The 12,535-nt window shown below is 40.6% G+C and overlaps 1 protein-coding gene across 3 annotated transcripts; it reads left to right on the top strand.

Annotated features, from left to right (window-relative positions):
* Window positions 1–1,234: 1,234 nt before the first annotated feature.
* On the top strand, window positions 1,235–10,534 carry LOC133138863 (microtubule-associated protein RP/EB family member 1-like). Of its 3 annotated transcripts, none has more exons than XM_061257977.1 (8): window positions 1,235–1,425; window positions 4,054–4,174; window positions 4,514–4,659; window positions 5,314–5,512; window positions 6,450–6,497; window positions 7,122–7,234; window positions 7,313–7,465; window positions 7,785–10,534. In XM_061257977.1, the coding sequence occupies exons 2-8, from the start codon at window positions 4,054–4,056 to the stop codon at window positions 7,833–7,835; spliced, it is 831 nt and encodes a 276-aa protein (XP_061113961.1). In that variant the 5' UTR covers window positions 1,235–1,425; the 3' UTR covers window positions 7,836–10,534. The 3 variants fall into 3 exon arrangements, with proteins under 3 accessions (XP_061113961.1, XP_061113960.1, XP_061113962.1); XM_061257976.1 differs by having other exon boundaries at window positions 1,236–1,425; window positions 4,051–4,174; XM_061257978.1 differs by lacking the exon at window positions 6,450–6,497 and having other exon boundaries at window positions 1,236–1,425; window positions 4,051–4,174.
* The last annotated feature ends 2,001 nt before the right edge of the window (window positions 10,535–12,535 follow it).

Consider the following 12,535-nt stretch of genomic DNA (forward strand, 5'->3'; position numbering starts at 1 on the left):
ACCGTGTGTCAGGAGTTTCATGACATGGGTTTCCATAGCCAAGCAGCTGCATGCAAGCCTCACATCACCAAGCATCAGCATGGTTAAGGTACATGACTGGGACCTGCAAGGTTTGTGGTTTGATACCTGGTGTAGCCACAATAAGATCTGCACAGCTGTTGTGGGGGGACTCCATATTAATGCCCATGGCTTTGGAATGGGATGTCCAACAAGTTCATATAGGTGTCATGGTCAGGTGTGCACATACCTTTGGCCATATAGTGTACATTTTATTTATTTACAATTTATACTTAGCCTCTGTATTGGCATGCAAATCATTTCTGTGATGTAAACCTGGTATAAGCACAAGAATATAGGAGCAACATATAGGAGCTAGATTTGGGATTATTACCCCAACATTACCCCTTTACCCCAATCCCAAATTTGTCAAAACCGGTATCATCCTAATTCTCTGACTGTAAAATCTTGTGTCCTTTCCATCATCAGACTCAGTATAACTTTATGCTTTAGGGTTGTTCATTTCCAATTACTTCAACCAACTGTACTGATACAAATATTGTATGGTACTGCCCAAAAATTTTGTTTATTCATTTAACAGTATGAATCAGCTGTGTTCAGGAAAATGCCATAAAAGACAAAACAATGAAATTGAGTGAAGCACTATTTCTGAATACTGATTTTTTTTAAATGAAGTTTTCTAAAACATTTCAATTATTATGAGGAAGTGGCGTGCAAGCAATACACCTTTAGTAAACAGTCAAAATTCACCATTATGACAGCATTCCTCACTCTAATGCTGAAAACTGTCATATACCTACTCTGGGTTGGTATTTCCCTCAATCCTGGATTATCCATTCAACAAAACAATGCCTACAATGTAGAACAGTAATCCAAAATCCAAATTATCCTCAGTGGAATACACTTATAGAGTAGTACACAAGTAGATTTTGTAGGTTCTTCTGACCATTTATGTCACATTGAAATTGTATGGCTGTTAGTTTCCTGGTTTGAATTCATTATTTTTCAAAAAAAAGAGAGCAAAATAAAATACAATTCAATCACATTTCATAAAAAGCTATATAAAGCAGCTCTTATCCAATGAGACTGGGGCGAGAAGCCGATCGCCAGTATGACAATGCAAATGTCTAATAAGCAACTGGGATCCGGCTACAATGAAGTGCCTCGCCCAACGTCGCTCTTTGCGGCAGGGCACACATAAACCCTGCGTTCAACCGTTACGTCGTGACGTCATTTGCTAAGAGAACAAACGCCGAAGCTTAGAACGGAATTTACCGCCGGCAGACGGGAGTAGCATAAGAGAAAGTCTGAAGCGACAAATAGCAGCGTGTGTATGTAATAGCTAGACATTTTACTCTGATTTGATTCATCATCTGCTTCTAAGACAGGGAATTGATTTTAAACAAGGTAAGTATTTAAACTTACAGTATTGAGGGAAAGGGTGACGAAGGGTAGGGTAAAAGCAGTTGAATTGAATGGCGGACAGCAGAGCCATTGGTGCTTACTTGCTATCGAATGGTTAAGTTAGCTATATTATTACGACTCGTTAGCCAAGTAATACTTGTTAAGGTGGCGCTCCCATAAACTTTAAATGTAGAAATCGTTTAAATCCACTAATTTCCGAATGTGTTTACTGTGGCAAAGACATCTAACTAGCAGATGGCTAACTAACAAATGGTCGCTAGCCTATGCATAACCAATGAATTGCTTGCGAATGGCTTATAGCTAGCTAGCTAACGTTAGATGGAAATAGGCCCCATATGCTCATATCCCCTTAGAAATATAACTAGCGTTATTATTTAGCCAGCATCATAGCGTACAAATTGTTCAGGGTCAGGACAAGTAGCTAGCTACCGGTCCGGTACAGTGTCAGTAACCTCCCGGCTAATTACATTTTTAAACGAATGGCAAGCGCTTGATTTTCTAAATTTTATGAGCTGTGGGTGGGACTGTTCGCACGCTTGCTAACGTTAGCAAGTTTAGCTGACTGTCATCTCAAAGGAAATGCGTAACGTTTACTTCACGTTAGCTGCTTGCGTGCGATTTTATTTGACCATATTCGCCAGCATTATAGTTAGCTAGCTATAGTTTAACGTGATCATTCTTCGGAATTGTTACTTAAACGTCAACCAGCATTCTGGTTCACTGTAGCTTGTTGGCTGCTTCATCCTAACTAGGCTAGCTGGTTAACTTGGAATTGCTAACTTGGGTTGCTCACGCAACGTTACAGTGCGTTGTATATTATGGCATATTTATCAGCCTGAATGGTTTCACATCTTTAGACAAAATGTAATATTAGACGAATGGAAACGGAGTAAATGCAAAACACATTTAAAAAAGAATTTCGTTTAATGAAAAAGTTATCAAATACTCAAATCACTCATGTGAAAGTAATTTTCCCCCTTCGTTACTAAATCTACCAATTAACCAAATTTAATTGATACATTTGGCTGATTGAACACAGTCAGGCTTGATTGCAGCCAGCCCTGTTGAATTTAAACCAGCGGTGCACAACTCCAGTCCTGGAGGGCTGATCACTCCTGTACTGGATCAGTAAAATCTTTAGGATACACCTGCAGTCTGTGACTAACTGGTACAAATGAGCAAGGTTGTTGGCTGCCTCTAGGTCTTCTTTCTCCAAAATAGGTTACCACTAGATTATGTAAGGAAAATAGAAGCTCGTGCTCCACTAATGGTTTCATTTTAAAAGGAACTCTGGTATTTTGTGACCACAGATGTTGAAACTATGGCAAGGCACTTTAAATCTGCCTGTGAGCCAAAGGTGAAGTGTATGTATTATGCAGCAAGACGATGATCCAGCAAGTCCACATCAGTGGCTGAAAAGAACAAAAAATAAAGTTTTGGACTGACCTAGTCAGAGTCCCGACTTAAACCCAAACCCAGAACCTAAAACAAGCTTTTCATGCGCAAAACCTACCAATTTGTCTGAATGCAAGCTGTTCTGCAAAGAAGAGTGGGCTAAAATTCCTCCACAGCAACACGAAAGACTGATCTAAAATTATAGGAAGTGTTTGGTTGTGGGTTTTGCTGCTAAAGGTGGTGCAACCAGTTAAGTTTAAGGACGCAATTACTTTTTCACATGGGTGATAACCTTTTCATGAAATTATAAAAAAAATGTTTGCTCTGGTTCCTTTTCTCAAATAATTTTTTTTTTTTCTAAAGATCTGAAACTATTCAGTGTGGCAAATATGCAATAATAGAGGAAATCAGGAAAGGGGCAAATGTATCTTAAGCTGAGGCCTTTATATATTGAATGGACTTAAGCAAGCTAGCTAACAACACTACCTTTAATGTTACATAGCATTTCATCCATGCATAACTAAGGTGGAGAATTTGGTTTCCAAAAGGTTGGGTGGCTCTGGGTGACCATGCTGAAAATGGTTACTTTTGGATAGCTATCTACTTGGATGTTTGAAATCTGTGCTACTTAAAAAGCTGACATCATGCAGTGCACCTGATCAAATTTGCAGGGTTAAGCCAACACAAGTTGTTGGGTAACATTAAGAAAATGTAACCATAATTAACCGGCATGCAAATGCAGAAGGCAAATAGTTTGATTTGATAGGGGTTGGCAGTTTTGAATGTTATAAACTGGAAATGGAAAAGCATCGGTTACATCATCGACCATCATGCATAAGTTTGCTAAATTCAGTGAATATTATATTAATATATAATTAGAAAATGGTGCAGAGGTAGGCGTATCCTTTGCTCAAGTCTTTATTTTTGTAGATTGATTTTCTTATCACGTAATGGTCATGTTATCACAATGAGAGCCTGTTAGGATGACAACTATCCCTCTATATTTAATATTTGAGTTAAAAGATAAAATTGAATGTATAGTTTAGATTGGCTTCTAACAAGATAAGATCATCTTCACGAATTGTTTGTATGCCAACAAACATTAGTTTGGCTTTATGTTTTGAGAATGATGGTGATGTAGGCCAATGTGAAATGGTCCAGTAATTGGATGTACCCCAAATATGTCATTGTCTGTCTTGTTCTTGTTTTCAGAAGATGGCTGTGAACGTCTATTCAACCTCAGTGACTAGCGACAATTTGAGTCGCCATGACATGCTCGCTTGGATAAATGAATCTTTACAGATCAACCTCACCAAGATTGAGCTTCTATGCTCAGGTGAGAGCCCTGATATTAATTTTCATGAATAGATGCATAAAATGCGGTGCACCCTTACTATATTGATGTTTGTATTCTTCTGATGTTGAGGCAAAACCTGGTTTAATCAATGTGTGTAGATAAGCTCTTAGATCTTGAAGTCTGTCCAGTTTCGCTTGATTTTACCGGAAGCAGAGTTGTTGTCTGCACTATACCCGACAGTTCTGGTTTCCAGTTCCTTTTTTCATGTCAAATGCTTTGGTGTGTTTCACAGTAGTCCCTGTGGAACAATGCTTTTGGTATATACTAAAGAACGGATGGTTTGTGGATACTAGATGATTGTTCTTTTGTCTTCCTAAGGTGCGGCATACTGCCAGTTCATGGACATGCTGTTCCCCGGCAGTGTACCTTTGAAGAAAGTCAAATTTGGTCCCAAACTAGAGCATGAATTCATTCACAACTTTAAATTATTACAAGCTGGCTTCAAGCGGATGAATGTTGACAAAGTTGGTGCTAATATTTTTACACTTCAGTGTTATTTTTTTCAGATGCATTTAGTCATGTTTAATGTTTCAGTCTCTGAAGTTTTTAGAATAAACCCCATCGGTTTATTCTAAATTCCTGTCTTTATTAGGAGATCATTTAAGCTTTATTTAATATAAATCTCTCTAGCTGGTGCATTTCACAATGCTGCATGTAAAACCTGAATGCTTTAACGACTGTAATCATGATTCACTTCAGGATTACACTGAAGTTTGTGTCTTTGCTTTAAAGCCCCAATTATTTCAGTGTTGTCCAGTGGTGTAGCATGTTAATTGCGTTTGCAGCTGAGCAAGCGCAAGTGTCTCCTGCCAATGGCCACTCTGTTGGTAAAGAGGTCAGCTTGGCTTCAGACACACTTTATGCACTCTATTTGTAATTTGATCTCATTGCCGAGCTTGATTACGTGAGTGCTTGTATGTTTTTGTATGTTCTTGTATATATTTTGCTTAAAAGATGCTTGTTAAAGCAATGCTTGTCATACCATTACATTCTTTACGGTCAGTTTGTTTAATGGTGGCTTGTGTTCAGCTCCTTTTTCTGTTTTGCTCTGCTTCCCTAGTATTTACCATGTCCCCCTCTGTTTCTGCTTCCCCTCTCACTCTTCCCATTCTGTCTAGATTATCCCTGTGGATAAATTGATAAAAGGCAAGTTCCAGGACAACTTTGAGTTTGTGCAGTGGTTCAAGAAATTCTTTGACGCCAACTATGATGGGAAGGAGTACGACCCGGTGGAGGCTCGTCAGGGCCAGGAGACTGCACCCCTCCCCAACCCCTCCATGTCCGCCCTCAACAAGCCCAAGAAGATCCTCAACACTGGTGAGACAGGGCACGGGAACACACTCCGTGCTTCTGGGCTTTGTGTGCATCAGAAAATAATAATGGCATGCTGAAACTAGTGAATTTAATTTGTAATACTATAGGAAGTAATGTGAAAGTTACAGTTTTCAGTATACTCCTTACTTGTTTTTTTCTAATTGTCGTTTTCAGTATATACAGTATTACCAGAAATACTGTTCAAAAACCTCTGCCTTTCCGTAAATAGTAGTGTCAGACAGTTTATTGGAGTCATGTTACAAGTTTTTTTTCTTTTCTTAAAACGGTATGCAATCGATCTGCTAATGGAATGGCAGCCATTGAGAAACTTGCGTTGTCATCTTAAAAAATCGACGGTACCTCAATAGCACCACGGTGCGCAAATTCTTGACTCCGTTTGGCCGTACTACAGGACTGCAGAAGCCTGAGCTGCATCTCTGCATGCACGTTTAACACCAGGCTGTGTGTAGATATGAAATGGCTCCCGTGTTGAAACACTGTTCCTCCGCTGTCACCCATGCCACTCTAGCAGTGATGGGATGCTCATGCACAGCTCTTACTGCAGCTTTTCTCTCGTCCTTTCTGATGATGCCGTTAGCATTCTGCGTTCCAGGTGCCTACTCTGCTAGTGATAAGCAGGAAAGGAGTGGCTCCAGCACAGTGACCTTTGGGCTCCTTACTGCTGTGGCCACAGGTTGTGTGTCTGGAGCACCTGCATTATGACTGGGCTTTTAATTGTATATAAAATGAATAATAAAATACAGTTTGCTCGAGTTAAGAATTGTGGTTCTCTTTGAATACCCATGGGCTGCACTTGAGGACACCAGAGTACTCGGTTACTCCTTTTTTGGGGTCTGGCTATGCATGTGGGGCAATCGATCGATGTCTTACCGTTTACTGATGAATCCCCAGCTTATTAATGCAGATACATTTGTTACAGATGCCGCTGTGTCTCCTAAAAAGATCGCAAAACCAGCTGCAGCAATCGGTACAGTGTTTGAATAGCACATGGGGGTCTGTGGTTCAGTGCGCACAGAGCACCATCAAGCCAGTGTTCTCATTTAAAATTCCCCCCCCCCCCCCCCCTCCCAATATTACCATTTACAAAATGTGCCCCTTTCTAATGCCCTTAGTAGGGTTCAGATATTTTGACTCCATATTGGTGATCTCCTGTAGTGCAATTGCTCTGACCTTTGAAACTTAGTGAGAACTTTGTCCTTGATTATGTTCATTTTATTTACTCCTAATAGAGAGCACGTCTCATTCAGCACATCCTGGGGGATTATTGTTCGTGCATCTTAGTCATGTCTTTTCTTTCTGTGTTGCACCAAACTTCTCTCCTCCTTGATTTCTTCAGATCTTTAACTTGCCACTGTGGGGGCTGTATGTGGGAGAGATGTGCACACTTAATTACACGCTAGGATTGTTTGATTCTGGAAGATTCCAGTTGAGGAAATGTCCCTGAGAAGCACCCCCCCCCTTAAATGGTGCACTGGTGCAGTCTGGAGCCTGATCTGAAAGGGGTCGGACCAGGCAGTCTCTGGCGTATGGGTTTTGTGTTGTATAACTGATTGTCACTTGGTGTTTTTTCCCTTGCTTCTTGGCACCGCAGCACCCCAGCGGTCAGCCGCCGTGGCCAAGCCTGCACCTAAGACGGCGCCCGGTTCGGTGCGGAGACCAGGGACAGGAGGCGGGGACGAGGAGCGGGCAGAGCTCGCTCAGGAGGTCTGTGACACGGGAGGAAATGGAAATTAGCAATACTTTAAAAGGTAGTGTTGGTCACGTGTGTCTCTCTTTTGCCAGGTGAATATACTGAAAGCAACGATTCAGGACATGGAGAAGGAGAGGGATTTTTACTTTGGCAAACTGCGGAACATTGAACTCATCTGCCAAGAGAAGGAGGGTGAAGGGGACCCCACACTGCAGAGGATTGTGGATATACTGTATGCCACAGACGTGAGTTCAGGGCACACTTTTTTACACTTACTGTATTCACGTTAGGGTGAAGGACATTTTTATTTGCCCCATACAAGGCCAGTCTGCTTGAATTGGTAGTCCAGTTCAACCAATTAAAGAAGCCTTTGCAATATAATTGATTAATTCATGGTCTGTGTGAGCTTGTCATGTAAGCTGCAGTGCATTCACTTGCCTTGAACTGGCCGTGAAAAGGCACTGTTGTAAAATGGTATGTCACAAGTGTTGGAGTCATTTTTACCATTCCCTTTCGTTTGACCTTCTTTCGTGGTTACTGATGATGCGTCTCCCCTTTCTACAGGAGGGTTTTGTCATACCGGATGCTGAGTCAGAGGACCAAGAGGAATTCTAAGACTGGATGCAACTTTAATATCATCTGTACCCAATGTGCCCCATCCCCACCTGCCAGATTATGTTATGCATTTGGTTCCAAATGAACTTTATATCACATCGTTTCATCTGCAAACCCCCTCCCCCCCCACCCCCCCGAAAACACAGCTATGATCTCCACTGGAGTCCCGCCCCTGTGTGCTGACCTGAGCAAACCCAGCCCTGCTGCTGGGGGCCCGTCTCTGGGCTCCAGCTTCTCCGCCGTCTGTAACGTTCGGCTTCAGTTTTGCTGGGAGCTTCTCTCTTGGCTGAGGCTGAAGAAGCTTTTGTAAGATTCATCTACAGCGTTGTCTGTCTTCTCTCCAGGGAAGTAGAGTGAGATTTCTGGCACCTGCACACCTCTGTCTTTAAAAAAAAAAAAAATAATAGTTCCTTTATCCATGTACTGTCTCATCTGTTCACTTGTGTAGTTTTTTTTTTATACTGCAAAGAGAAACTCACTTTCTAAACGTATTGGTCTTCGCTAATAATTTCTAAATATGCCCATGTTGTTACAGGTTTTTAAAGACAATGATAGTTATTACCTTGGTAATATATAATTTTGTTTGTTTTTTTACTTCTGGAGCAAAAACTGATCTGAGGGCGATTTGGATATTGTCAATCCTCTTCTTTCGGTGAGCCACCGTGTACGTCAGTGTAGATACGATGAGATCTTTCTGCTTTCATTAACTACTTCTGGGCTGCCAGGACTGTGGCTTAACCCAAATGATGAAGTTAGCCTTGCCAAACACTTGCCATGATAATCCAAGAGCAGTTATTCCACCTCCATATTGTCACGTAACAGTATATCTGGGTCTGATGCTGTATTGGTGCAAAAACATCAGAACTACTGAAAAGACAGTGAGGACTACATTGGGCTGACAGCATTCGGTCTTTTTCAGGGGTGTGCTTAGATTTTGTGCCTACAGCTCTAGTCTAGTAGTCTTGGGCTTGGATCAACTCAGACCTTCCACCCATTAAATTCTGAATTGCAATGTTTTGGCTTTTCCATTCTAATTGGTAGTTGGCTGATTGATCAAATGTTTGACTTGCCCTTAGTGTGCCTGTGAAGCAAGTTAGTTGGGCATAAGTGATTTAACTATGTCAAAATGGTTGCAAATGTAAGTCTTTTTCTGTGGAGAATGTGATTAAAGTTCCCAAGAGGGTACTTGCTTTTAGCAGAGTCCTACACATGTAAATTCCCCTTTCTATTTACCTTTTGCATGTGTTTTCTCTGCTTTGACAGGTTAAACTACCCAATTTACACATATTCCCTTAGGTACAACTGCCATTTTATGTTGAAAAAAGACAGAGTTTATACCCAACTAAATTGCCTTATTTTTAATAAATTTTGTTTATCTGGTAAGTTTCCACCTAATGCATAGATGTGACTGTTTCTGGATGTTCTCTTTTTGGCAATTGTTTGTGATGCAGTTGAAGTATTGTAACTGAGCTCTTATCATTTTTGCTGCTCTGAAATAAAGATGTCTAGAGAAACTGGCATAAGACAATGGATGTTTTAGGAGAGGAGTATGCTGCCCCAGACTCTGTCTTCCAATATTGCAGTGCACAAAGATAAATAAATATATGGTACACTCACGTGCATGTCACTTGCTGAGCTGTGGAAGTGGGTATACTCTAATACTGCAGCTCTGTTGAGCAAGATCTGAAGCTGCAAATGTATTTCCTGTTTTCCAGTGCTGAGGTGCAGGTATAGTATTGACTGCAGGTTCCAATTTCTGTTCCATCAGTTGGGTGGGCGTTCCCTTTAGGTGAGAATTTAGCTGTAGCAAATCTTTTATGGGAATCATGCTCCAAATGGAATGGAATTTCTGTGCTCCTGAAATGCATTTGATTGGGAAAATTAAAGCCACTTACATTGTGGAATACTATGGAATATTTGGTTAGTCATCTTAATGGGGCCTTTACATGCAAGCATTGTTCGTTTTGTTTCAAGGTCATGACTTCGCAGCCAAACCGTGAGGACAACATATGTCCGATTGGCTTCTAATTTGTTGGCCTAATGCATGGTTGTGATGCCACGTTTCTGGCATGGGTTTTGTACGAAAGGGATATGGTTGCATAGCTTCAATTTAATGCACCAGCTGGTGTGCTCAAATATTTTCATGCAAAGGAAGCTTGGTATTTAGTCATGTTGAAGCAGAAAATTACTGAAGCTTCAAATTGGAAGGAAAATTATAGACTTAAGGACTGTATGAATAGTTGTAACCTGTCCCAGTGACCTGGTATTTCTACCAATTCTTCTGCACTTGCTGAAACCATTCTGGGGTATAGAACTGCAGAATGATTTCCAAAATATTGTCTAATGAAATCCATTTTGTATTTCTAAATTCATTTTCTTGGATTTTCTCATTTTGTTAGAATGTGCTCATTTTTGTCTTTCATGTGGGGAAATTTGCCCCAGAATTTTTTTATTTCTTTTTAAAGGAGGTAAACCGTGGAAGGATTTACATTCTGCTGTACCCAAGATCTGCAGTGGTGCTATCTGAGATTTCTCTTGTGGCCTTTTTACAGTTTGCTGAAGTTCTTGTACACTGTGGACCATGTACCTCGACTGCTCTCTTCCTACAGGGTGTTGACTCCACCCCCCTCCCCCCTCTTTTTTTAATCACATTTGCTGAAGTCCAATTCTTACAAACAATAAAACGGTATTTCCATGTTGTTTTGCATTGTATTAGTCTTTTTTTGTATTTAATCTTTTTCCTTTCCGTTGAGTGCAGTTTTTCAGCAGAAATGTCTTGATAGTACTTTTCAAGTTCCTCTTAATGGTACTGTGACCAGGACTATTTTCTTCCATTTTGTGAGGGTCAGGAAGTGCTGTCTGCTTCCCTTCCAGAAGATGTGTACACCAAGGTTTCAGACGATGTACTGTACACCATGAGTGAAGCCTCTGCTTTCAGCTCCTGGTGTTCCACAAATGCGTAAAAAGGAAACCTTTGAATTGAATACGTCTCTGTGATCTGTGCATCTTCTGGTTGTGTGGCATTTCCCTATATTCCTACACTTAAACTATTCTTGCACAACATATTGCATTTTTGCCAATGTCTTGTCAATATACCTTTACTGTTTAAAAGGAAGAACCACGCATCAATACATTTGGTGTGTGGTCATTGTTAAAATGTGGCCTTAATATTTTAAAGAAATATATCTTGATGTGAATAATTCAAATCTACTGAAGTCATAGCTCTTGATATACATGTATGATCAAGAACTATGTATAATGCATAGCCTACAGAGTCGATGTATTTGCAATTATGATCAGTGGTCAAGATGTTTTCTAGTCTTTGTGCAAAGCAAACCATCTCGTGCCATTTTAATAATGGAGAGCAGGCCTAGGAATTCAAGCAGTGCTGAGAAATGGGAGGCTCAATAGGGGATTAATATGGCCCTTGAAGTGATTTGAATTTTAAGTCCGTACCATTATCCATTTATTTGACATGAAGACAATCCAACAATCCTTGTCCTCTAAAACAGAATAATGGTCCACCACTGCTTGTGGTTCTTGAATGCATCTCGATGCACAGCCAATAACTGCTTCTCCTAAATGCAACGTTTGGGATAGCATTGGCAACAGCAGGTTCACTGGGGAACCCCAAAGTCCTTAAAAGAGTCCTGACCCGTTATTCCAAAGTATTGTTGAAGGGAAATGGCTAAGATGACCACAGTCATGTTTTTAGCAATGGTGGGGTGTGATCATTGGCTTCAGCACCAGTGCTGGTTTTCTCTGACAGATGATCTCTGGCCTCCCCAGGGAGGATAGTCATGCGTAATTTATCATGAACAGCCCTAATGCCCTCCACAGAGCACCATACTGGGGCTGTTTGTGTGCTGAAACATGTGCTCCATTCAGACTGTCATGGCAGAGTCTTGAGCTGAGCTGCCAACAGATTCCTAACTGTGACACTGCTGCCAGTGAAAGAGTCCAGGCTGCAATGCTGGCTTTCCCTTAAACGCTCCGAATGCATGCAATCAAACAGAAAAAAGGTACTATCTGGAAATAAATTCTCATATAATTCACTTGTGTTAAGTGATCAAAGAGCACTAGAGGTGATTGTCTTTTAAAGCATAAGGAATGGTGTTTGAACAAGCCGCCCCAGTGCTTGGCTGGGGACCAGCCCCTTTTGGCCGGATGAACTGTGCTGATCCACAAAGCTCTGGTGCTTCAGTCCCATTAGGGAAAGTGGAGACCAGAATATCACAGGCTGTACAGGGCTGCATTCTTCTCCCCAACACCCACTCTGATCTGAAGTTGTCGTCTTTTATCCTTTTCTGATTTTATATATGCCTCATAATTACATTTTCAAAAGATGTTAAAATATTTTTACTGAACATTATTAAACCTTAGAATGAAAAGCCACTTAATGTCTTAATGTCTGCTGTTTACCAGTATACCCAATAATGAAAAATCTGACATGAATATCTAATATTCACTGCTTTCTAGTCTAAATATTTTTTGTTTTCTTGCCATTGTTAAAATATACTTTGTCATTATACTTATTTTTTTATTAGTTGAATAGTATTTGCTGTAGACAAATACAATCAACCTAAAAATTATCCATCTTCCACAACTGTAAAATGGATAATACCTGCTCCTATGATTCACTCACATGCATCACTCCAAAAATCAACACTCCTCAATCTCCTCACGTGAGTTTGTGGAAA

The sequence above is a fragment of the Conger conger genome, chromosome 10 (genome assembly GCF_963514075.1).
Source record: "Conger conger chromosome 10, fConCon1.1, whole genome shotgun sequence".
In the NCBI taxonomy this organism is placed as follows: domain Eukaryota; kingdom Metazoa; phylum Chordata; class Actinopteri; order Anguilliformes; family Congridae; genus Conger; species Conger conger.

Coding starts and splice junctions, on each gene's coding strand:
- LOC133138863 (XM_061257977.1), top strand. CDS start 4,054: ATGGCTGTGAACGTCTATTCAACCTCAGTGACTAGCGACAATTTGAGT. Junction 6,498..7,121: donor AAAACCAGCTGCAGCAATCG/GTACAGTGTTTG, acceptor TTGGCACCGCAG/CACCCCAGCGGTCAGCCGCC. Junction 7,235..7,312: donor GGGCAGAGCTCGCTCAGGAG/GTCTGTGACACG, acceptor CTCTTTTGCCAG/GTGAATATACTGAAAGCAAC.